General features: G+C 44.6%; 7 protein-coding genes and 5 non-coding genes across 12 annotated transcripts; 7 read left to right on the forward strand and 5 right to left on the reverse strand. All coding sequences in view use genetic code 12, as the record gives it.

Annotated features, from left to right (window-relative positions):
- Positions 1-296: 296 nt before the first annotated feature.
- On the reverse strand, positions 297-1,700 carry CXQ87_002588 (M48 family metallopeptidase; the record flags this gene model as incomplete). Its single annotated transcript, XM_025481094.1, has 2 exons — positions 297-1,640; positions 1,683-1,700. 2 exons carry the CDS (start codon positions 1,698-1,700, stop codon positions 297-299), a joined length of 1,362 nt encoding a protein of 453 aa, XP_025335394.1.
- Positions 1,701-3,255: 1,555 nt separating this feature from the next.
- GSH2 (glutathione synthase) lies at positions 3,256-5,199 on the forward strand (the record flags this gene model as incomplete). The annotated part of the gene is made up of 2 exons (XM_025481095.1): positions 3,256-4,721; positions 4,842-5,199. 2 exons carry the CDS (start codon positions 3,256-3,258, stop codon positions 5,197-5,199), a joined length of 1,824 nt encoding a protein of 607 aa, XP_025335395.1.
- A 414-nt stretch (positions 5,200-5,613) lies between these two features.
- On the reverse strand, positions 5,614-5,686 carry CXQ87_002590. Its single transcript has one exon. It is a non-coding gene; the product is annotated as a tRNA-Ala (tRNA).
- A 9-nt stretch (positions 5,687-5,695) lies between these two features.
- Positions 5,696-5,769, reverse strand: CXQ87_002591. Its single transcript has one exon. It is a non-coding gene; the product is annotated as a tRNA-Ile (tRNA).
- A 317-nt stretch (positions 5,770-6,086) lies between these two features.
- On the forward strand, positions 6,087-6,158 carry CXQ87_002592. Its single transcript has one exon. It is a non-coding gene; the product is annotated as a tRNA-Glu (tRNA).
- Positions 6,159-8,226: 2,068 nt separating this feature from the next.
- CXQ87_002593 lies at positions 8,227-8,298 on the forward strand. Its single transcript has one exon. It is a non-coding gene; the product is annotated as a tRNA-Glu (tRNA).
- Positions 8,299-10,108: 1,810 nt separating this feature from the next.
- On the forward strand, positions 10,109-10,195 carry CXQ87_002594. Its single transcript has one exon. It is a non-coding gene; the product is annotated as a tRNA-Lys (tRNA).
- A 754-nt stretch (positions 10,196-10,949) lies between these two features.
- Positions 10,950-14,415, forward strand: CXQ87_002595 (uncharacterized protein; the record flags this gene model as incomplete). The annotated part of the gene is made up of 3 exons (XM_025481096.1): positions 10,950-12,729; positions 13,137-14,361; positions 14,406-14,415. The coding sequence occupies 3 exons, from the start codon at positions 10,950-10,952 to the stop codon at positions 14,413-14,415; spliced, it is 3,015 nt and encodes a 1,004-aa protein (XP_025335396.1).
- Positions 14,416-14,568: 153 nt separating this feature from the next.
- CXQ87_002596 (mannosylinositol phosphorylceramide synthase regulatory subunit) lies at positions 14,569-15,987 on the reverse strand (the record flags this gene model as incomplete). The annotated part of the gene is made up of 1 exon (XM_025481097.1): positions 14,569-15,987. One exon carries the CDS (start codon positions 15,985-15,987, stop codon positions 14,569-14,571), a length of 1,419 nt encoding a protein of 472 aa, XP_025335397.1.
- Positions 15,988-17,027: 1,040 nt separating this feature from the next.
- Positions 17,028-18,865, forward strand: CXQ87_002597 (uncharacterized protein; the record flags this gene model as incomplete). The annotated part of the gene is made up of 2 exons (XM_025481098.1): positions 17,028-18,714; positions 18,759-18,865. The coding sequence occupies 2 exons, from the start codon at positions 17,028-17,030 to the stop codon at positions 18,863-18,865; spliced, it is 1,794 nt and encodes a 597-aa protein (XP_025335398.1).
- Positions 18,866-18,910: 45 nt separating this feature from the next.
- HRQ2 (Hrq2p) lies at positions 18,911-20,035 on the reverse strand (the record flags this gene model as incomplete). The annotated part of the gene is made up of 1 exon (XM_025481099.1): positions 18,911-20,035. The coding sequence occupies one exon, from the start codon at positions 20,033-20,035 to the stop codon at positions 18,911-18,913; it is 1,125 nt and encodes a 374-aa protein (XP_025335399.1).
- Positions 20,036-20,737: 702 nt separating this feature from the next.
- Positions 20,738-24,955, forward strand: CXQ87_002599 (tRNA (guanosine(18)-2'-O)-methyltransferase; the record flags this gene model as incomplete). Its single annotated transcript, XM_025481100.1, has 1 exon — positions 20,738-24,955. The coding sequence occupies one exon, from the start codon at positions 20,738-20,740 to the stop codon at positions 24,953-24,955; it is 4,218 nt and encodes a 1,405-aa protein (XP_025335400.1).
- Between the last annotated feature and the right edge of the window lie 10 nt (positions 24,956-24,965).

Below are 24,965 nucleotides of genomic sequence, written 5' to 3' on the forward strand. Positions count from 1 at the left end.
GGTATCGAAAAAGTAGACGCATATCGTGTGCTTTATATGTCGCCTTAAAGTGACGCTTGAAGGTGCCGCACGTATTCTTTCTGTTTGGCTACAGGTTTTGCGTCAATTTATAGCTCCTGATAATGACTTTTGCTTCCCTCCTATTTTTGGTGAATCTGATTTTGAACAATTTCATGTATCATCTCAAATAACTAACAAAGTTGCCAATGAACCAGCGCTGTAATGCACCTTGCTAAAGCTAAAAATCTTCATCTCTATTCAGACGTGACAGCCTTCAACTCCCTAGTCTCTTCCTTCTAGTTTTTGATTTCGCTATCCTTTTCAGGAATAAGACTCCCCACTTTCTCCTTAGGATCATAGCCAATAACTTGCAATCTCTCAACCAAGTTAGGGTGACTTATAGTGCAAAGAGAGTTCAACCAGTCGGTGTCCAAGAAAGACAAGTTTTCCTTATTCAAACTGATCAAACCCGAAGCAAGCTCATCTTTGTAGCCTTGCTTCAATGCATAGTTATCAGCCTGGTACTCATTCTTTCTCGTAACAATGTTGCTGAGTATTTGAAAAGTATTATCGACAGGCCATGAAAGGTAACTGAAAAGAACTAGGTTGACAATTGGAGATGGGCCCGCAAAACCGAATGATACAGCAAGAGGAGTGCTTTCAAAAGCTGCTGCAAATAAAACAAGATTTCCACTAACAAGTGCTACAATCAGAGCAGTGATCTGCCAAATATGGCCCAATTTCCAGTGGCCAAGCTCGTGAGCCAAAACAGCCACAATCTCCTCGGTAGTATGCTGTTCAATCAAGGTGTCAAAAAGCACGATTTGCTTGTTCCAAGGAAGGCCAGTAAAGAAGGCGTTTGAATGTGATGTACTGGTTGAGCCATCCACTTCAAGAAGCTTCTTCACAGGGAAACCATTCTTCTTAGCCAATTCCTCGATTTTTGTACGCAACTCACCTTCTCTCAAAGGAGTGAATTTATGAAACAAGGGCAAGACAACAGTGGGTACAACAGTCTGAATGAAAAGAAGTCCAACCAAGAAGGCCACACTAGCATACTTAGCAAAATCTCCACCAAAGAAGTCAACAATCTTGACAAAAATAAAAGTGGCAGCAGCATGGAAAGCTTGCACGACAACAATCTGCAACAGCTCGTCCCTGAAGAACTTAGTTCGAGTCTGTTTGTTGAAGCCCCATTTTTCCTCAATGAAAAAGTCAAAGTAGTAGGTTCTAGGAATCACGTAAATCTGCTCGAGGGTGTTTTTTAAGGCGAAGAATAAGACACTTCGCAAGGTCACACCTCCAAAAATACCACTGAAAAGTTTGAATCCACCCAAATAAGATCCAATCTTCGCAGCAAGGCCCCAAATCTGAGGCAACAAGTTGTAGTGAAGAATGACCAACTCCTTTACCAATTCGGATGTATCTCTGATCAAACTATACTTGAGACGGTCTCTGGTGTATTTCTGAGACTTGACAAACTGCTCCTGTGTGATTTCTTTCTGAACAACGATAGGTGGCTTTGGGTTGAAGGTGACCTTGTACTCTCTGTAGTTGAGATATGTCTTGAATGCATAATTTGCAACCAAAAACAGGGCACCAATGGCCTTCCAATTGATATCGTTTCTCTCAAAGAGAGACTGGCGTTAGTATTGAAGAAGGGCAGGCACTGGTACACATACAGCTAAGTACGTTGACATTTTGTTTTAGTTTTGAAACACACAAGAATGACAGATATTTATATTCATAATGTGCAACCAGTTGGAGGGGTATGCAGAACGGAGCCACTTGTCAGCCTGGCTTATCTTACTGTGTGGCGTGCGGCTCGAAAAGCATATTTTGAAGTCCTACAGATTGATTTTATGGCTAGTCGTGGTTATTAGGCCTGCTCTGCGGCTCCTTGGATATGCAGTGTGGGGTGATGAGAAGTCCAAATGTTTCAGGTGTTCATCTGGGTTGACCTACGATTCTCTACGGTTATTTGAAGAAAGTAAATGTCGACAATTTCTAAGTAGACCTTACTGGGAAGTCATTCGCGTAAACAAAATGCTAACTTCATCGGAGCGGATGTTGTCAAGAGCCGCCTCTTTTCCTTTTTGAGCAACAAAACGAATTGGTATCCCGATAGCAAGAAGTGGCAAATTTCAGTACGTTTCTGGTCAGATGGCAATTATTTTTGTTGCCATTGTTTGACAGAAGTGAAATATGTGGCTTTGAGAGGGCGGCATAATCGTCCCGCATAGAACAATGCGGCCCATGCACAAAAGCCTTCGACACCTGTCAAGTCTTGTTTGACAGGTTGAGCTTTTGACAAGAAGTTCGACCTTGACAGAGGCATTGGCGGTAGTTTCAAGGTCAATTGGTTTCGGTAAAACCGAATATTCTCTTTTACTTTTGTAGTGCTCTCGTTTGTTCGCCATCGAAAAGTGCAGCGTCTTAACCCGGAGGCTCCCTTACTTAAAGATTTGCCGCCATGTTGACAGCGTGGATCTGCATGGAAATTTGGACCTCAACTACTGGTGGCGCTAATTGCTGTCAATTGATGGTGGCGAGAGGCTTCACGGTCTATATTCATTTGTGCGTCTTGTTTCAAAGAGACCCCTGTTCAATCGAATAGTCGGCGCCACTTTTCGAACTCCAGTTACACAGTCTCCTCTCACTTGCAATTTATAAGGATTTTACCAGTTAAACACTAAAATTGATGTAATCCTCAGGAAAAGCATTGTGGTACGGGAAAAGGTCAAGATGTACTAATCATATCGCTTCGGGATGATGATCTTCACTATTACAATGCGTATATCACGTTTGATTCTCACAAATCCATGATTTGTTTCTCGCGCCGTGCCACAATCTTGTGGTATAGTAGCTCACGCCATGGTTGTGATTGCTCTAGACTCAGTGGATCACAGAACCCATGCTTACTGCAAGAATAAGCCCATGTATTATTTTCTCTAGAATTTCTTCTCGGAAAATTCTGCTTACCCAATGAGATCGAGAAAAAGATTGGCGATACAGCTGGGTCTCTAATTGTATAAGTCAGTGCCACGCGCCACACATGAACACCAACTTCCTCAATACCAACGAAGCTCAAGGTTTTACAATTCTACTACTATTTCATTTTTCGATCCCCTTAAATCATCCCCAATGGCTCCCCATGCCCAGTAGATATACCTCCAGACCGCCACACCTGCACACACCACATATCAACACTATTACTAACGATATCGCCATTCTCAAAAACCAACCTGTAAAACCATGGCTCCCAAAGATTTCCCCGCCCTTTCGTCCGAAAACGAAAAAGAGCTTGTTGAAAGACTCAGCCAGTGGGCGTTGGCCAATGGTCTCGTGATGTACCCACCCAATTGGCAACTTCACTCAGCCAACAATGCTCCAATCACCATGTTCCCCACGCCGTTTCCCAAGGACTTGTTTGAAGATGCCATGAAGGTGCAGACCACGTTTAACAAGCTTTATGCCAATGTCGTTTCCAAGGAGAAGGTGTGGCTTGTCGATTTGATCAAAAGTTTGGCGGATTTCGATAAGGACTTCACTGGAAAATTGTACGAGACATATGTCAAGGCTGTTGATTCGAGCAACGGCACTTTGCCCCAGCCATTGAGTTTAGGCGTTTTTCGTTCTGACTACATGTACAACCAGACTGACCATACGATCAAGCAGATCGAGTTCAACACGGTGAGTATCTCGTTTGGCGGCTTATCCACCAAGGTTGGGGCTGCTCAGAATTACCTCAACAAGAGCGGAGCCTACGATAACGACTACTCCTTGAAATACTACCAGCCAGATGAGGTGCCGGTTTCTGAGTCGATCGATAAGATTGCTTCTGGATTGGCACAGGGCAACTACTTCTACAATGATGAGGTCGACAACCAAAAAACGGTTGTGCTTTTCGTTGTCCAACCTGGCGAGCGCAACTGCTTCGACCAGAGACTCATAGAGTATGCTTTGCTTGAAAATCACGGCATCAAGTCGTACAGACTGACTTTGGAGGAGATTAAGGAGAAAACCACCATCAACAGCGGCAAATTGTACATCAAAGCTACCATGGACGAGGTATCCGTGGTATACTACCGCTCTGGTTACGCCCCCTCCGATTATTCTGTGAATCCAGAGAAAACATGGGATGCTAGACTCCATTTGGAAGTATCCAAAGCGATCAAGTGTCCTTCCTTGTTGACACAGCTCTCGGGCTCCAAGAAGGTCCAGCAGGTCTTGACCGACGCATCAAGAGTGAAGGAGGTTTTGGGCGATGTCTCGCAAGAAGAGCTCGATCTTTTGCTCTCAACGTTCGTCAAGATCCATCCTTTAGACGATACAGCGGCAGGCAAGGAAGCCAAAAGACTTGCATTTGAGGAGCCTGAAAACTACGTGTTGAAGCCACAAAGAGAAGGAGGTGGCAACAATGTCTACAAGGGCGACATTCCAGGCCATTTGAAGGCTTTGGACGAGTCGGAATGGGGCGCCTATATTTTAATGGAGCTCATTCATCCGCCAACCCACAAAAACAAGATCATCAAGGACGGCCAGGTGTACAATGAGGACATCCTCTCGGAGCTAGGGATCTTCGGCACGTTGGTGTTCAACGAGGAAACTGGCGAGATCAAATCCAACGAGAATGCTGGCTTTTTATTAAGATCCAAGTTCAGCTCCAGTGACGAGGGCGGTGTTGCTGCCGGATTCGGCTGTGTGGACACCGTCTACTTGTACTAAGTGATCCTCCAATTGGATGGTCCACAAGGCAGCACCCACGGTGTTGGTGAACATGGTGAGAATCGTCAGAAACGGGATCAATTCGAGTAGGAGCGCCGCAGCACCGATCCCAGTGTAGCCTCCCCTGTTCTCGATGTCGAACTTCTTGATCTGCTGCTTGTTCCAGCCCTTCAATTTGAAGTATCTAGAGTGGAGACTGCGTCCTTTGCATGGCGCTCTGATAAGCACCACAAGGCATGGACCAATGACGGGTATCATTCCGACGAGAAGGATGAGGATTTCGTGGAGAATGATCCTGGGGAGCTTGTCGACGAAAAACATTGCCACTGCTTTGGCTTTCTCAGCCTTCGTGGCTTTGGTGGTTTTGCGCCTGATCTTCATCTGAAGCACCATGTCAGCTTGACCTTCCCTGCTCAACACAGCGTCAAAGACCATGTCTCTCACGCCGGGCATAAACACCATGGATATTAAAAAGTTCAGCATCATGTTGGAATACTGCAAAACCGTAAAAAAGGAGCTCACCACCCCAAAAGGCCCAAACGCAAGAAACGAAAGGAGAGCATAGAGCGGATAGACCGATAGATACATCACGGCATAAATTCCCAACGTAAAAACGGTCTGAGGCACGATAATAGAGCCGTACAATGGCCATATGTCGGGATTTTCGAAGAAGTAGAGAATACCCTTCAGATGTTAGAAATGTAAAAAGATGAATAAGAGTCCCACAAACCTGGAAAGGATATACGTAGGTTCCTGCAGTAACTGCAAGAACAGGCGCCGTGCAGAAGCAGCAGACCTCCAGATAGGCATTAACGACACAATCGGGTAAGAACATGTTGTGAGAACAAACTTGTGACGATTGCAAAAAGATATATCGCAAAAAAATGGACGAGTCCGGATTCGAACCGGAGACCTTTCGCATGCTAAGCGAACGCGCTACCAACTACGCCACACGCCCTGGGAGAAGTGGTCCCTAGCAGGATCGAACTGCTGATCTTGGCGTTATTAGCACCACGCCTTAACCAACTGGGCCAAGGGACCAACTTGCCTGATAAAGAAGGGCGGTCAATATATGAAGGTTCGTCTTAAGGGGTGCATATAAAACCAAAAATTCAGGAACATGATGGAAAATAAGATTTTTCACGTCAATGTTGACTGCTGGCTTTCAGTAATCTATTGGGGGCTTCGTGGAGTCTCTGGAAACGTTTCAGCATCTTTTTTTTTGCAATTTAACCTACTTTTACCATTTGCTAGTCCGTAAAGCACCCAATGAGGACCAAGTGTGCCAAATATTGATCCTGTATGTAGTCGTGTTTTGCCGAGTATATAAACAGAGCCCTAATTTTCATTCATCCAAGTCCGATATGGTGTAATGGCTAGCACAGTTCGCTCTCACCGAGCAGATCGGGGTTCGATTCCCCGTATCGGAGCTTTCTTTTTTATTTTTTAATGATTTCACATTTTGATTTTTGGAAAACGATATAGATTGTTAAAAACTTCAGGATCAAATTATTTAGCTGTGCAAAGTCGTCTACCAGCCCACAACATCACAAATTCTCTCTTTTTCAACAACAAGTGAAGCAGATCTTATCAGTTCATGAACTTTGCGACCTTCGCAAGTTAAAAATCTCGATCATCAGCCATCTTAGATGCCAAGACTGGCACCCTTGGCTCTAGCGTTTCTCTGATGTCCGTGGTAGATAGTTGAGGCACCAACACCAATGAAAACACCACCCAAAACATAGAGGAAGTTCTTGAGGTAGTGAGTGTTCTCCACGGGCTCATTACCGGTCACCTCAGTAGAAGAAGCAGCAGCCAAAGCGGCTGTAGTCAAGGAAATCAAAACTTTAGAAAAGGCCATTTTTAAATACCCTAAAAGTTAGCCAGGCTCAACTCATTTATATAAGGCTGGCGACACCGGAGTGTTAGCTCATGATGCTTATAGTCCTATTCGAGAAAAGACACAGGCGAAACCTGATTGGTTACACGAACAAAAAGCGGTTGGATTTCTTATTTTTCTCGTTCACTGATAAGAGCCACTTTCGTGCCGCACTATGCATCGTTGGTTCTTTCCTTGAAATACGCACGAATGCTAAAGTAGTGGAAATGCAAGTCCATTGATTGTTAGCATATCGGCGTTAACAGCGGCTATCTAATTGGATGCGACACGCTTGAGGTAAGTTTGGGTATCAGGAATGAAAAGGACTAGCTTGACATTCAATGAAGGATAAGCAAAGAGCAGGACTGTAGTAATATTAGTGTTTTTCTTTCAGTAGAGCCTTAGATTGGTCTGCAACTCGTCCGAAGCACTTGGACCTGGCATTGGAAACTCCTTCACTCAAATCTTTCTGGCTCCTCTCCCACAAGTATGTATATATCGTTTCATAGAGATACCATCGTCTTGTCCGACAATCTATGATAAAATGTGAAGGTCTTTCAGAACCCTGGACACTAAGAGCCACGGAATGTCAAGCATCCCCACTTTTTATATGTGAGGCAAGTATTTCGAAACTTCGATAATGAAAAAGGGTTGAAGGGCTGTTTCGAGATACACGGCCGATTTACAATGTCAGTCAAGCGTAAAATTTGAAGCTTATCACCGGAAATCTCGTGGTTATTATGGTCTCATAATTAGGTAGAATTATGAGACTCTTGAATCGTCGAGTATCGATTTACTACCCATTGCAGCGTTCCTATCAACCTTCTTCTACCTCGCATAAGACAGCTCCCAAGAATACCTCGGGTTCATCCCATAGTATGATTTTTCAACAGGACGCTGGGATCGATATCATTTCAAGAAATTATCATCGGACCACATTGTTAACCCGTTGATATATTATCAGCAGAAGCTTCGTCATACTCCTTATTTTGAGGATTTTTTTTTTTTTATAAAATGTATTAGCAGGACACTTCTAACAGAGGATTCCCCTCCATTAGGAGCCAAAACTATATCGCTATAGAAACACAACCCACTAATCAAGCACCCAAATATCTTCCTCCTACCAGAAAGGCGCGACAGACTTCATCCTGAACTTCAGGCCCTGATCCATCTAGAGGAAGGCATTTGTTGGTTGGTATTGTCTCATCCCCACACGTCACCTACCCATTGGCAGAATTTGGCGTATGGTTTTCTTCATCTCCCGAATCAGAAAGACAGACAATTGTCCCCTTCTGCTTCAGTTCGTCGTCGTTTACCGTACATGAGTTTTACCACCCTAACAAACCAGTTCAATTTCCGAAGATTGTCAAAGGAGGTGTCCTCAGGGGCGAGAAAAAGATATGCTGAGAATCTACGCATGGATGACAGCAATTGACATTTCTCCTTATCGGATGATAATAATTTATGATTTTTAATGGTTTGTTATCATCTTGTTGACCTACCCGATATCTGGAGTACTCTGTATGCGACTTTGGCAGCCATTTCGCACAATTGCGAGGGCCTGCATATACGCTAGACTGCACTATATAAATATCCACGCACCGAAAACACTACATCAGTCCGATATGGTGTAATGGCTAGCACAGTTCGCTCTCACCGAGCAGATCGGGGTTCGATTCCCCGTATCGGAGTTCTTTTTTGCCTTAAGAGTTGTTTATCCTTTTTTTTTGAACAAATTCCCCCTTTCTTTTTCTTTTCTGACTGATTTCTCTTTATTAGAGTAAAAAAAACTATTCTACAGAATCAACCTCAAATAAGATTTTATTATTCTCAATTTCTCGAGACACTCAGGTCATTTTCCCGAACATCTCGCCGTGGTTATCGACCCATAGGACATATCTGTCTTACGGCCTTCTTCAACTGACGTATCAGAAGGGGCGGAAGGGTAGGGCCTTCTTCCCTCGATTCACGGTGCTTTAAATAGGTAGTTCTCACCGTCTTCACAAACCAGTTTAGTTTGCGAAAATGTTCAAGCCTTGACCCTCTCTCGACATAATGTACATCTAATCTCATGAGAATAATTTTTCAAGCTGATAAGATGGTTTTTTCTCTATGTAAAATTAAATAGGGTTTTCCATTTAATCAGATAAATTTAACAAAAAAAAAAAAAAAAAAATGTCGAGGCACATATGATCCATAGTGGAACAAATGCAATGCATTGAAATCATTGCGTAAAAGCCATTCTTCTTTGAATAGCGCTTCCCGAAAGGACTTCCATCGGTTTTGATCATTTAATTCTGGGCATATCTCCAAAAATCGACCAGGCATTATGGGTGGTTTCTTGTCTTGTGTCTCCTTACTCAATGATCGAAAAGACGTCTTGGCTAGAAGCTTCTTTTCTGTGTCATCTATAAGGGAATGTCCATTTATGTGTCTCTCGACTGCCGCCAGGTCTCGTCGGTGTGGTACTATTCTCGTTGGCAAGTCCCTATTACCCGTCATCAACGTGCGCCAAGCCTTAATATAACATATCTCGTTCTTGGTGAAAGTCCATTCAAGATGTTCTGTAAATCGACTAGTCTTTTCGAAGAGAAAATCTGTCCAACCTAATTCACCACATTTCCATATCGTGGCTTTCTTGTGACAAGTTTAACCATATGATGAAGCATCTTTGCCCTAATGTATTTGTTCCACCATTGTGGACTTTCTTCGAGGGCGCCCGCTATCACTTTCGCTCTATGACCTAATAATTGAGTTTTAAGCTCAATGAGGCCATAGCCGCCTTTCTTTGGTCTCGCAGTTTCTCCTGCCAAACGCCCCAAAAGATACGTTGAACTTTATCATCAATTAGTTTGATTTTTTTTTTTTTTTGACTGATTTCTCTTCATTAGAGTAAAAGAGAATATCTTTGAGTTCCTTATCAGTACCATGCTTGAATATATTGGATCTCCGTCTCCGTGAAGGACCATTCTAGTTGTTCCAAAGAGCGATTGTCTTCTTGGAATAAAAACTCCTCCCAGTACAATCCGCTACTGAATTTGATATGTTTCTTCTGATCTTTGTGAAAGATTTTTTTTTTTTTTTTTTTTTTTTTTTTTGCTGAAGACGTTGATTGAAGGTCGCTTCGGGATCGGTGTCTCACTCACCTACTCCTCAGCTTTAAAAGCTATAAACCGAAATTATATAGTGAAAACCATCTCTCAAGTTACCAGATACCAGAGTGGCTATGACTTCACACCTTGTTCTTAGCAGTTGGGGTGGATAGCGAGCGACAATGTATCTTTGTTGGTTTTTCAAATCATATTATGTCATCGACCCTTCGGCGAAACTGAATTCATTGCCCTTTATTTGAGGAACGTCGTCCTGGACGTTTTTTTGAGACTGACTGTGTAGGAAATTGGCTAGGTCTGTAAAAAAAATGGGTCTTGAGAGACTGCGAGTTCTAAAATAAACTTGAGATTGGTGCACATATTTTAGGCGCAATGCCATGGATTTCAATAAGCCTGGTTAGCTCAATCGGTAGAGCATTTGACTCTTAATCTTCTAAGGTCAATCAAAAGGTTGCGGGTTCGAGCCCCGCATCGGGCTTTCTTTTTTACGCTTGTTCCATTCATATAACTAAACTGCATTTTGACCTGATGGGCGTGCGGAGTTTTCATTTGCTTCCTTCTCTGGCTAGCGTGCTTTACTTCTTGGTTGGCAGGAGCGTACCTTGTGTGGCTGCGAAATCGATGGAGGAGGTGGATCATGGTCTGCGGGGCACACCTGCAAAGCCTCAAACGGCATGAACCCCAGCATAGCCCAATCATGTTATTGTAATTATTCAGCAATCTCTGAAAAATCAGGTCTCCTATCGTATCTGTTTCTTGAAGGGCAGAAAACCTCAAGTACAGACCCTTAGGGAGTGTTTTTCTTTTTTTTTCTTTTTTTTTTTTTTTCTTTTCGAAACCAAATGTAGCACTGGAACTACAGTAGGCCCATGCCATAAAATTGTGACGCAATCAGCATCTCGAAGCCCTACTTTTAGCTTTTGGCTTTATCTCTGCGCACCGGTACAAGCACCGTCAACTTCTTACACGAATGTATCGACCAAGCAGACTACGATACGAGTTTTGCCCAAATTCCACAAAAACCTTTAACAAACCATTCTTCTACGCCAATCAAGTAAATACATTCCCCAATTCCACACGGTCAGCGCATTATGGCCATTTTAGAGCCGCGCTGGGGGGGTGCCCGAGGTCTCTGCACTCCCAGATCAATATTGATCTGCCCCGTTTATCGTGACAGAAGCCTTGAATTCTGAACCTGAGGCTCCTAGCCTTCTACATATTCATCCTCCACTATGTCGGTCACCTCGCCTCCGCCACGGACGCCAACGGGACCGTCATCTACTGCAATGACTCCGATGACACGAACATCACTGAGGGACTCTGTGAACCATGTTCAGGTAGTGTGCCGACTTCGGCCCCCTGATGATGTACGATTCCAAAGAGCTAGTGATTCTCCCGTGGAGATCATTGACGAGCAGACTTTGTGTATAAACCACAAGGAAGCGCTGAATGTGTTTTCATTCGACAGGGTCTGTGATGCCACAACCTCGCAGGAGGACTTTTACCAATTGGTGGCTGCTCAGGCTGTTGAAGACATGTTGAAGGGGTTCAACGGTACGATTTTTGCCTATGGACAAACAGGCGCTGGAAAAACACATACGATGTTTGGTCCACGCCATTCGCCTGGTATAATTCCCAGGGTCAGTCATCACCTATTTTCCCAGATCGAGGGAGCCTCGCCAGACATTGAGCACACCGTGGAGGTCTCGTGCATGGAGCTTCACATGGAACAAATAAAAGACCTCTTGAATCCGCAGGCGACAGAGTTTGCAATCCACGAAGATAAGGAAAACGGTGTTTACGTTAAGGGGCTCTCTCATGCGTTCGTGTCCACAGAGAAGGAGCTCGAAGAGGTTGTTAAACTAGGCAACGACAATCGTTGTGTCTCCAGAACGCATATGAACACAGACCTGTCACGCTCGCATGTCATTTTCAGAATAGTACTTTCGCAAAAGTCTGTTGAAGGAGAGCTCACACGATCCAATTTATTCTTGGTCGACTTGGCCGGATCCGAGAAGATCGACCGCACAGGGGCCACTGGTCAGGGGCTTGAAGAGGCGAAGAAAATCAATTTGTCTCTTTCTTCCCTCGGTCAAGTGATAAACTCTTTAACAGACCCATCCGCCACCCACGTTCCTTACAGAGACTCCAAGTTGACTCGAATCTTGCAAGAATCTCTTGGCGGCAACTCCAGAACAACTCTCGTCATTAATATAGCACCAGGGTTAGCAGATGCAGCCGAAACACTCTCTACACTAAGATTCGGCTCCCGTGCAAAGAAGATCAAGAACACCGCCCACATCAACACTGAACCGTCAGTTGACTGGCTCAAGGCGCGGGTGAAGATGCTTGAGCAGATGAATAGAACACTAGAAGACCAACTCACGAAGAAGTCGACGCCAGGCTTCAGTCCGAATGTCAGTCTACTAAGCCCGCGAGGAAGCACCACCATCTCGATGGCTTCTGATCGCCCAGCGTCACTGGCAGACGATATTCAAAGGAAGAACAAGAAGATCGAGAGTCTTGAAAAGCAGCTTTTAGACATGAAGATGAGCCAAGTGAAAAAGCAGCACGAGGAAGACCTGAAGCTTTTCAAATTGGAGACCGCCCTACACAGACTCAACGACAAGCTAAGCGACGTTGAGCTCATAAATGAGAATCTACGGAAGCATCTTCTTATTAGCGAAAAGATTATAGAGTCGCGAGATGTGAAGATTGACAAACTCCGAGCCCTTTTGGGCGAACAACAAGCACACGTGCAGCTGGAAAGCCAACATTTCGAAAGCAAGCTTCAAAAGCTTCAAGATAAGCTCGAGACGCAAAGACTTCTGGAAGGACGAATGCAAGACGGAACAGGAAGCAATGTGCTTGAGAGTTTGCACGCCGCAGCTAATGCCGAAGCTACAGTTATACACCACGACAATGTGACTTCACCAAACGAAGAGCACGAGCAGGACTCGCCAAAATCGCCCAAGTTTGGATTGAATTTACGCATTGTCAAACCAGTACGTGGTAAAGGCCATCTCTCCACTTGATTCAGGATACCCTTCATTGTCTGGGTTCCGTTTCGCAGCCAAATATGGAAGATTGCCATAGCGAGCAATATAGGGTCACTCATTTGTGTCACCAAGATCTTACTCATCCACATAATATTTACACGGAATTTACGCCAAATGGTCTGGATTCAAAATATGCATGTCTTCTTCAACCTTCTTTGAGTGTCCAAATCTCGGACTCCCTACTGCGGCACAAGATCGCACCCCACAAAATGCACTCTTCACTGCCACCAAGACCTCATAACCTTTGTACCGCTTTTGCTATTCCACCACCCATGTATTTGCTCTTGTCACTGCAAAGCAGTGGCAGTCTTCGAGGTATGTGAGATTATAGCCCATCGTGTTTTCAACTTCTAACATCAGTCTTGCGTGTCAAGCAAGGAAAAGACCGGATTAGAGTAAGTCACAAGGGTGAGTTTGGCATAGGTGGCCGCTCCAACTTTGTCCAGAGAATCCATGTGTTCCCAATATTAAATAAGCAGTATATTGCTGTCGCTAGAAGTGCAGGGCTTGTTCAGTTGTATGAGAGGATGCTGAAGCCCTCAGGGTCAGACAACTCCGGAAGTTGTACCTACAAGCTTGTCAAGGAGTGGAAGAACTCTACCACAGGACCAAGGGACCCCATTATCGGGGTCGGTGCATTCCGAAATCAGTATATGTATACCTGCTCTGGAGAAGGAAAGTTGGTGATACGGGATTTGATCAATGACGATGCGGATGACTCGGTGAAGCTGTTTGTCATCGACGGCCCGTTATCGTGCATCAACATCGAGGTCATTCCTCGTTCTACACATATTGTTGTTGCCGCAGGCGGGAAGGGAAACAGCTTGAAGATTTACGATTTCGATTTTGCTGCGAGTGACTTCAAGTCCAATTTTGAGGACTTTGCCAATTTAGGTGGACACTTGACAAGAATGGGCCTTGTCTCGTCGGTACCAGAGGGTCACTCCTTGCTCAGGAGAAGCACCCTGATACGTCATTCATTTGTGGATGTTCGAAGACTTGTGCCTGTTTCTGATACCTCGGTGAACCCTCACCTGACAAAAGGAGAAACTTGTGCCTACTGGGTGCTGAGTGTAGCTTTTTGGAAGCAAGGCTCCAGCCGCTTGGCGTTTGCAGGAACTCAGTTTGGCGACTTGTTTGTTTACGATATGTCCAAGCCTTATAAGTTTGAACTGCGACCCAAGAGAGTTTTGCAACTATCTCAGTTTTGCATCAATCAGTTGAAAGTTTTCAATTGTGGACAATACTTATTCTACACAGATGCGATGTCCAAAGCGGGCGTCATCGATATTGGAACTTTTGAAGTGGTGAACTTCTTTGATTATCTTCGCATTGGTCCGACTCTATCTTCACAGATTTACACTTGCAGTGAGACTACCTCGAAGGTATCCCGGCTCAGCAGATTATCGAGGTTTTTACCTGTCTATTTGGTATCCACCACTATTGACGGCACTGTCGTCATATATAAGCTCAGCGATAGCAACGAGAAGAGACTTTGCTTCTGTTCAAGCCTTACAGGTGTGATACCCCATTTCGATTTCTTAGATTCCGATGCCTACGGAAAACTAGATGCCCTTTTTGGCGAGTCCACTTCACACGAAACACACGGTCCACGACAGGCGGACCCAGCCTCGTCTAAGAAACGCAAAACGAATGATGCTACCGATGCAAATTTTATGATGCATGCCTCGAGCCACCAGGGCGGAGGCCATAACGAACTTACGACACCTCACGAACAAAACGATGGTCTTGTGAATGACATCAGGACCATGAAGCTCGCCAATTAGTTCGTCTAGTTGCTAGTATCCTCGCTGGCAGCAAACGAGTATAGCGAAGCAGATTCGATTTCGTCATCATCATTACCCTCGCTAATTTCCTTCCAGGACGCAATGGTAAGAATGACGAAACCCACAATGACTAACGCATCACCAATCAATTGCATGACGCTAAGCGCATTACCAAACATGACCCATTCAACCACACCAATCAAAAAGATGGTCACTAACGAACTCACTGATGACAACACGGGCGAGGTTAAGGCCATCAAGGAAAGGAATGCAGCACTGAATAGTAAGTTGGAGACGATGGAACCAGAAATATACAACCAAATAATACCCGTCTTCTCACCGTAGTCGAAAACGTTGAAGTGGTGAATGTGGAAGAGTTCAATCACGAGCACCAACGCGAGCAAGAATAGCACAGTGAATACGCCCAAGAGTGACATGACAAAGTTGGAGAAAGTCAGCTGGCGTCTAGGTGTAACAACGACAGACAAGTGGTGAGGAACACACACGTACTTCTTGTACAAAACTTCGTAGTAACCGTACAAGACGGCGCCCACAGAGATAATTAGGTTACCCCAGAATCTGTAAGGGTATTGTTCCTCCGCATCCGACGAAGAGTCCGAGCCTGAATAAGCCACTACGAAGACACCTGCAATTGCGATAATCACAGACAGGGCTTTAAGCCACGAAAATTTTTCATTCAACATTGGGATGGCAAAGGCATATGCTGTGAAAGCAGAACAGTTGTAGATGGCCGTCACGTCAGACGCGTAGGTCATGGACATAGCACCATACCAAGTGAAACCTGCGAAGTTGAGAACCAAGGAGATCAAACCCACCTTGATGGCAACATATTTGAATGACGGAGTTGCAACAAAGGAACGAATACACGCAGAAACTGAACTGGATGACGAGATGTGAGGGTTCTTCTCCACCAAAGCGCCCAAGTTGCTAGTACTTCTGTCTCCATTGACATTAGGCTCATACACCAAGATAGAGGAATGGTAGACGTTATGCACTTGCTTCACGATACATCTTTTGAAGTAGCCCCATGGGTGGAACTTTGAGACAGGCGAGTTGGGCTCCTGTGGAGCACCGGCCTCGTTTTCCAAAAGGAAAGCATTAGAATTTAGTCTTTCATAGCGTACGCCTCTGCTATTTTTAGCCTTGCCGATGGTTCTACCCACGGAAACGAAAAAAGCCTGAAGAGGCCACAAAGTCCACCATGAGCCGTGGGTAACAAGTAAAAGGATGATAGGCTCCTTGAATCCGAGCTTGTATGCCTGGGAGGTGAACTCGGTCTGGCACAAGAAAGATAATAATGAAAGAAGGAAAAGCAAACCCACATAGATGATTTTCGTTTTGGATGCTTTCTCTTGAGAAGCAACGCTGGCGTTGCTTGTACTATTGAGTTCTGTAATAGCCATCCTGGACTTGGAAGAGGATCGGCTCTGGTGAAAAGACTGTCGACAGTCGGCATTCGCGATCTACACAAGGTGTGTGACAAGTCACGTGTAGAAGATTTCCAGTTCCGTGTTTTGCAAGTGGTATTACGAAAATGATAGAATTTCCACTTTTTCGATAGTTTTGTTCTAGGAATAGCAAGGTGGTGAAAGGGAATGTGTTTTAGAGGGAAAGGTGTATGCTCGGCGCCTAAATGTGTGATGAGTTTGTTGCAGCGTCGCATGAGAGACGAATTTTTTTTTCAAAATGTGATTTTATCTTGACTTCAAGCGATGCTATGCGATAGCTGACGGCCGGTGGTATATGGTGAAGTTGAAGGCGGATTGGGTGTTTTTAGTATTGGCTGCGAAATGGAGAGCGAGAACAATAACGCATGGAACAATTAACAAACTGATAATTTCATGGCAAGGAAGGAAAAAAATTTTACCACTCGAGAACTGGCAAGTTTTATGAACTCATACTCCGAGGCTCAAACAAATGCCATCAGAATGAAATGCGATTTGATTGCCCGGTTATTATCCCGGTGTTATTCGGTGCCTCGATGCAAGAGAACGCCGGTAGAACTTACCTAGTTGAGGCTTTGACAACCTGGAAATGCACTACACAACAGCACCTATTTAATTTATCAAAATACAGACACTCTTGAAATGCCTCGCAAAAAGATAATTTCTTACCCCGCATGACCTTCGGACAAGGTACCTGAACTTACCTGTGGAGTAAGACCCTGACCCCAGATTCTCGAGACCCCCGCTCCAAAACGAGAATCACCAGAAGATACTCCATTTTCACTGAATCGAAATTCAAGAGGACCTCTTTTAGGCTTCTTCCCACATCTCCGGTAAAATCCAATTTAGTCCTCCTGCTCCATCTGCTCCGACCAAGGCTTATCGACCAGGTGTACGGATCCCCCACCTCGGTGCACCCCCAGGTTAACTACCATCACTTCAATCTGCAGCTTCCAAGTTATAAGAAGCACGATTATTAATTGATATCAATTACCAAGATGTCAGAACACGTTGATGCATCTGTATTCAGCGATGAGGACAATAGCCCCTTCCAGCATCTGCTGGCACTTGCAAGCCTTATCCAGTCCCAGGGGCCCGATAAGAGAAGTGGCAAAAGCAATGGCAAAAAGGCACAGAACAACGCTTTTAAAAGCCACGAAGCTACTGATAATGAAATTGCCGAGGAAGATATGGAGGATGAGTCCATGTTGCTCTACAGAAGTGAAGGTGAGCAGTTCAACACGGTGCATATCAACTATGAGAGCAGGGTAACGAAGCTCCTCAGTCCTGAAAGCAACGCCAAGATCTTGATAAGCGAGGCCGGTAAATCCAATGAGGGTATGCCCAATTCGTCGAAGAAATATGTGGTTTACACCATCAAGCTAGTCAACAAGGACAATACGAAAGAAGAGGTACAGACGAGGAGACGGTACTCTGACTTCGAGAGCTTACGCGATGTCCTTACCCGGGTGTACCCGCTACTACTTATTCCGCCAATTCCGCCGAAGAATTACTTCTCATTGAACATGTTCAATGGACTTGTGGGGAACGGAAATGGTAACGCACAAGCATCCAGCCCTTCCGAGTCTCCGAACGAGAACAGCAACGTCACCTCATACACATACATCAATTCGAAACATCTCAACAAGAATAAGCTCGTTGAGCACCGCAAGCGACTTCTTTCAAATTTCTTGAACAATTGTCTCGGCATTCCGCAGGTCAGGAACCTCGAGTTCTTCGCCAAATTCCTTGATCCCTCAGCCAACTGGTCCGATGAGATTGATCTAATCTCGAGTCAGCTACCGAAGTCAATTTATCAGCTGAACCCTGAAAATGGCTTGAAGACATCTGAAGTTTATTCCTCCCTACCACTACCCTCAACTCAGCATGGTTTGAGCTTCCAATTTCTCAAACCGCTCAAGAATAACAGCAAATTCCTAACGCATACAACAAGCCGTTTCCTCGGTAGTGGACCCGAGACGACACAGGAACCACAGCCGAATGGCGCACAAGAACAAGGTCTGCCGACAGAATCTCCGGAGTCTCGTCCGATAAAATTCAAGACTTCTAGCTTGGATAACATCAACAAGAAAATCATGGAGAGCTTCATTGGATTGTCAAATGACTATGTGGAGCTCGGAAGTGCTCTAAATTCGTTTTCGTTGATGTTGGCGGACTCGCTGAAAGCAAGAGTTGGTAAGAGTCCAGAGGAGGACGATGCAAAACTTGACGTTCTTGTCGATAAAATTGGCGTGGCGTTTGACAGATCCTACATTGCGATTAATGCTCTTGTCAGCGAACTGGAAACGAAATTTTCAGAACCACTAGGGGAGGCAGTGAGATATGATGCAATTCTTAGCTCTGTTAACCGCTTTCAAGCCCGTAAAGCAAATCAAAAGGAGGTGATAGATCAAGAATTACATGACAAAAGAAAAGAGTTGTTACAGCTTTCGAAGCATGGGGAGAATGGCCAGAATGGTAACAATATACCGCAGCCTGTTAGCTCGAGCAATGAAGAAACGTCTTCAGCTGGCGTTGCTCGCGAGAGACTGGGCTTATTTCCAAATATGGGATCACTCAAAAAGTTGACGAAGTATGTGTCTGGCATCATTGACCAAAACCCAGAGGAGACGAAGAAAAATCGCATTGACTATTTACAGAAGAAGATCAGTGTGTTAGAGAACTGTCAGACAATCATGCTTCAGGATATCGCTTATATCACCACTGAGTTGGAGAAGAACACGAAGCGGTTTCAAAACAGAGAACTCAAAACGATCTTCCAAATTTTGCTCAGCTACAACAGCATACTCATGTCATGGGCCAAGAAAACCATTGATATCTGGGAGGAGATCAAGGAAGAAATCGAAAATCTATAACTTTCTTATAAGCGATCAAGGTACAATTTAGCAGAGTCACCCCATTTTTCGGCACCCTTGTAATTGGCCATGTCCTGTGGTAAATAGCGAATGGCACTTGCAAGACGACGGCCATCCTCTGGAAATCTGTCGGCAAACATTTTGAATGGGTGAAGGTATGTTCTGATGGTGAAAACAATTGCTCCAGATTCAGGCAATTTTGTGAGGACTTGACGCTCACTGCGGTAGTGTAATTCATTTTCGTCAAATGTGGGCACCTCTGTGCTGTAGTCGTTATGATAGCCTTTGTTGTCGTTATCCACATAGTACTTGTCATGAGTCTGAACGGAGAAGTTGGATCTTGTAACCATCTCATATGGGTTGAGACGGTCGAAGAAGCGGTTCATCAATTTCTTCAACTTTTCCTCATATCCAGGGATAGGGGCGTGAACACTGGTAAGAGCCTTATCAAATTTATCCTTAGGATCAAAGCCAGCAGCAAAAGCAAAAACGCCTGCCTTGAAAAAGTATTCATCACCATACTTTTCGTCTCCACGAGAGGGGTCCTTCAAGAGAATGATAAAATCTTCCTGGATGACACGAGCCAATGCTTCCTGAAGCTCGGTTCTGGAATGGTTTGCAGAACTCAAAGGGACATGCTCACCGGTTATGGTATTGTGGATGCCCTTTTCGCCTTTCTTAAAGTACATTGGGTACTTGGTGCACATGTAAGTCATGGTGACATCGTAAAATTCCCGGATAGCATGATCCGCCTCCGGAGACTCAAAGAAGGTGCTACCACGCAAATCTTTATCCGCTGGGTACTTGGTGTTGGTGTTGGTGAGGATCTTTGACTTTTCCTCCAATTCCGTCAAGTACGAATCTTCCAACAAAAGCCAGTCCTGGGCGTCCAACTTCGTGATACCCATCGTCAAACGGTAAGGCTTATCCTTGTAAGGATACGACTTCAAAGGCTCTTCTTTGCGCCAGTCAAAATCAGCAGCCACCGGAGCTACCACATAAGAGTTTGGAGTCTTGCTAGGTCTTGCAGCCACCGGCTTGACCTTGGAACCCTTCCTCTTCACCCACCATAATACGAATAACACAACAGCAGCGGCAAGGTAGATGTGAAGAGATAACTTGGGTTCCATAGAAGGACGTTTAAAAGTCGATTGTTGAGGTTGGAGAGGCAGAAATGATAGCGGCTTTATAATGCGGAATCTACAGCAGGGTGCTTCATCTGGAGTGCGATAAGGAAATTCCTAGCGACCTCCAACTGAGTCACTATGTGGAGACCGTTGGCTGCATACAGCAGCGAGACCAGGCCAGAACAGCTACACTAAAGCCAATGCAAACTGAAAGAAACAGATTTTCCGAAAACCGTAACTTCGCAAATTGGTAATAAGCGGCAGCTTTTTCCGTTTTTCAGTTTGCAAAGCATACCTTCTTTTTGATTGTTGGGAAGGTTATGGCGTGCTGGAGTACCTGACGGAAAGATGTTCCCGAACAACCTGGATATACCAAGGCAGGTGGGGCTATCAATGCGTTTTAGGTTACCGTTTTGAGGGGACTTCAGTACTTGTTTTTGACTAGGGGTGTCTAAGTCCAGGACATATCGTGCCAGCAGTCCCGCCTTATGTATGCCAGCGGGGCGCAACCAAAGAACACACCTGACTTTCGAGCCAATGTGGATTGAGGGAAAAACTATGGAATTGTCAAAATTCGTAGATAACTTTTACCACCTCGTAATTCTCGTAAATGGACCAAATCCTGGAGCATCTGGAACACATCCGTGCACCAGCCTAGAGATGCCCCACAGACTTTGCACCCAAAGAAAGAAATCGGTATAGTCAATGTTGTCGTCACTCAAACTCGTGGCCGGGATTTTGAGTGCCGACCAAAAGTCAGCTATTGCATCGGAGCTAGCCGAAAATTTGCAAAACTCACAAAATGCGGCTGCGTTGGGAGAGCTCGTCGGAGAGGTTGATGAGCTGACTCTGGAAAAGATTATACCCCAAATCAAAGCATACTGCTTGGACGTGCTTTGCAGTGGAGACACAGAGAAGATTGAAATAGCCATCAGATTTGCCAATTTTTCAGAGGATGCTCGTACAGCCATTCTTGAGAAGGTATTACTGCTTCTCAAGGCCTCTCTCGAGGGTATCTATGTTCTAAACACCACCAAGTTGGCCAATTTAGAGGAATCCCTTGAGAAAGAGGAGCTCTTGCATATGATGACATTTTTATCGTCTTTCTACGTCAATGTCGATCTCCTGAATAGCGAATTGGCGTACAGAGTGGACCTGGTATTTCTACTCTTCCTTGGCCATGTAGACGACGAGATTTCTCGTGAATGCTCTAAAGTCGTCAGATGGAGGGTGGAAACGCTAGTAGATCGGGCATTTACAGACGTGGGGTTTGCAAAATACTTGTGGAGTACCATTTTTGATCTACTCAAACCGTTAGGAACCAAGCAGCATGCGCATAATTCATTCATTTTGTGGCTTCGAGTGCTCAGTGCCAAAACCGGTCGCTTAGGGGAAGACGAGTATTTCCAAAAGTCAATTGTGTCCCAAAACTACTACTGGGAAACTCTTCAGTCGGGTCTTGCTGGAGCTTCTCATGAGATAAGAAAGTTCTGCTTGTCTATCCTTCAGCTCTCCATCAAGCTCATAAATCATTCATTTAAAACCGAACTCTTCCAATGGGATGCCAATGACGTGGAAGACGCATTGGAGGAGTGGAGAGTTTACACTACTCTTTACGAGATTGTCGGAATCGACACTTCATTGCATCAGACTCAGGGAGCTGAAAATGAGATATTGGATCTTTTCACTCCGGAATCTCGCATTCACTCGTCATGGGGGTTCTGTCTTCTTTGCACAGGCTTCCAGTCTTCGATGGATTCGGTTAGGAAGTTTTCAACTCAGCTTCTCTTATCTATCAAATCTGAGAATCTTTTTCTTTTCAAATATGGATTACCTTTTTTGAAAAACACCTTCTTGCCTTACATGCTTCAATCCTCGCATTTTACTGTTAGAAAAAAGGGACCGTTCACAAATGAATTGGCATGTCAGTATGGCGAGAAAGTCGCTGACTTTTTGGCAAACTTGTTCAACAGCTTGACGTCGCAAGAAGAATTTGTAAGCGTGAGCCTGTCGGTGTTAGAAGTTCTTGTCGGTGTAAGAGAGACCTTTGACGCTGTCAAGATCTACACCGCTTGGGGTATTGTTAGAGGTCTTGAGGGAAAAAACGCCTTAAGGTACGGTGTACATGACCAGATGGTGGCCAAGCTCTTTGACAATTTTTCTGAAGGCGACCTCTTCAGAAGATCTTTGCAGACCCTCGTGCTCAGAATGATTTTGTGTTTGAAGCTTGAGAACATAAATGATTTCTCGGCTCTTCTTACCAAATTCGTGAACTACAATGGTACCAAGATTGTTATCGAAAACGTGCAGCTGATTGTTGCCTACTTGGAAGCATCGGGCTGCAGCCTGGTGGAGCTCTTGGGGCACCTCAATTCATTGGGCGTCAACACAGGAAATTGTGTTCTCTTATATCTTGCTCTGGAAATGCAATTCTCACAGCTGGATTTTGAAAATACATTGAAGAGCGCTAATGATGAAACCTTGCTCACATTGACTGAGTTTGGAGTAAGCTCAGCTAAATTCCAGTGCCTTGAGAACCGTTTAGGAGCCATATTAAAAAGCTCCCTCCAAGGTTACGACTCATTAAGCACATACAAAGCTTTGTCCTCAATTCCAATCGCAACGCTTCCTTTACCAGAGAGCCTTACCATTAAAGATATTTGGGCGCTGATTGTCACTAACTTTCAGTCTGAAGATTTTGGAGAGCTTGAATTGGCAGTGAACAAACTTAAATTTGTTAATAAAGTCGCTGCCTCATCTAAGGATCATTTGAAGGTGGCCGATATCGAGGACCTCCAATCCAAGATGTTCTTGGGGTCCGACGCCTTGAGGTCACGTAACGACTTTTACAAACTCAAGGAAGATGGATTCAGTCAGCTCCACATTCAATTACAGAGAATAGTCGAAAGAGCTCCTCGGGAAACACCGGCATCTCACATTGTGTCTCTCCTTCACTTAGGTACTACGAACTCGACCACATTGCATGCCATTGTCTCGATTATCTTCAAGCTTGTTGACGAAGGTGTCTGTGATGAAAAAAGTCTCACTGCAGCTATTTTTGGGCTCTGTGAATCATGGGAGGAGCTTTGTAATGAGCGACTCAAGTTGTCGGATAAAGACTTGCACTGGGCGATCATTGATTTGCTTCTTCATCCAACTGTCATGCGAAAAGCTCTTTCAGAAGAGTTTATCAATGACGCCATTTATGCTTTCACGCAATCTATCCTTGAAAATTCTTTTGGTAGACGTGGTTTGATTCCAAGGGTGATCAAGGGACTTTCAAACTTTCAGGTTTTAGACCCACAAGGTTTTGAGGAGATCAAATTTATACCTAACATTTTGGTGCAAACTGTTTGTCATCGCCAAGTGTCATCTCATGCATTTAAGATGGAGATAGTGATTGGTACCCTCTATGATGAAAAGATTGCTCCATCGAAATCTGAGATATACAAGGAACTCTACGGACCTGAAGAGATTCTGGGCAAGATATGGCTGTTTGCAATTCTCAACTCCATCAAGACCGAGTCATTTGCCTTGTCGGTGATCAACGCTATCTTGAATGAAGAGGACACCTACCGCATGGTAAATATCACAAAGCAAACTGATGGCGCAGAAGAATATGTGAGGTGCCAGTTAGCCAAAGCCATTCTTTCCGTCATCGACAAGGTGTCTGTGGATAAAGTGACATCATCTGTGTTTGACCAGTTTAACTACTTCATCGAGAACGATCCAAGTCCACTCGTGAGAATCTACTTCGAGTGGATAATTGCTCTTCAGTTAGCAAAAAGCCATGATCTTGCCGAGGTCTACTTCCAAAAGGTGGCCAATTCGTTAGAGTCACACGAGGTGAAGCCGACCGTGGTTACAATTTACGAGAGAATACTATATTTGATGATCCTGTCATTGGAGGAAAAAGAGGAGGTCGAGTATTTGACCAGACTCTTGACTATCATTATTCCAGCAGCGTCTACAAACAAGGCAATCACCCGTCACTTTTCCATGTCATTGGCTACCTCAGTGCACGAGGAGATTGAAAGGAAGAACTTGCCTTTGGATACGAACCTCATTGCTTTGGTTGAAAATATGTATAAGAGCGCAGTGGCATCCAGCGCCTTTGGGCAATATAGAAGTGGTGATGCGCTTTTGTGGGACATTATCAACGATTTGGACTTGGTGAGCATATCAGGTGGCTTGTTGTTGAGACTCAGTGACAGAGAGGTTGAGTTCTTCACTAGTGAGCAGTTTAATAGGTACCTTACAGCAGAGCAAAAGGCAATTTTGAATCATCCAGTTGGTGAAGACCGTGTTGAGTTGTGGGTATCTAAAATCAAGGCCGATCAACAGGAAAAGAGAGATTTGCAAGAAGCAAGTGGAACCGCGTCGATGCCATTGCAGACAAAGAGTCATGCCTGGAGTACCGTCATGGATGTTGACGGTAGTGACGGAAATGATGTCAAACGCAGTGACCTAATTGTTGTTGCGTCTTTGGTCACCAAAGCGCCCAACCTTGGAGGTATTTGCAGACTTTGTGATGTTCTAGGCGCGGGCCTCATGACTGTGTTCGACATGAAGATGACAAAGAATGCCACTTTTAAAAATGTCGCCGTTACTGCTGACTTCTGGATGCCCATGAAGGAGGTGCTTCCTTGGAATATTCGTGACTACCTCAGGGAAAAGAAGGTTGAAGGCTACACATTGATTGGTCTCGAGCAGACAGACAAGTCGGTTGTCTTGAACGGTGATCTCCAGTTTCCCAAAAAATCGTTAATTCTTCTTGGAAGAGAGAAGGAAGGCATTCCAGGTGAGCTTCTAGCGGAATTGGATCTTTGTGTGGAGATCAAGCAAGTTGGGGTCGTCAGATCCATGAACATTCAAACGGCCACGGCTGTCATCTGCCATGCCTACTCGCTGCAGCATTGCTAATGTACATTAT

The sequence above is a fragment of the Candidozyma duobushaemuli genome (assembly GCF_002926085.2).
Source record: "Candidozyma duobushaemuli strain B09383 chromosome Unknown B_B09383, whole genome shotgun sequence".
Lineage (NCBI taxonomy): Eukaryota > Fungi > Ascomycota > Pichiomycetes > Serinales > Metschnikowiaceae > Candidozyma > Candidozyma duobushaemuli.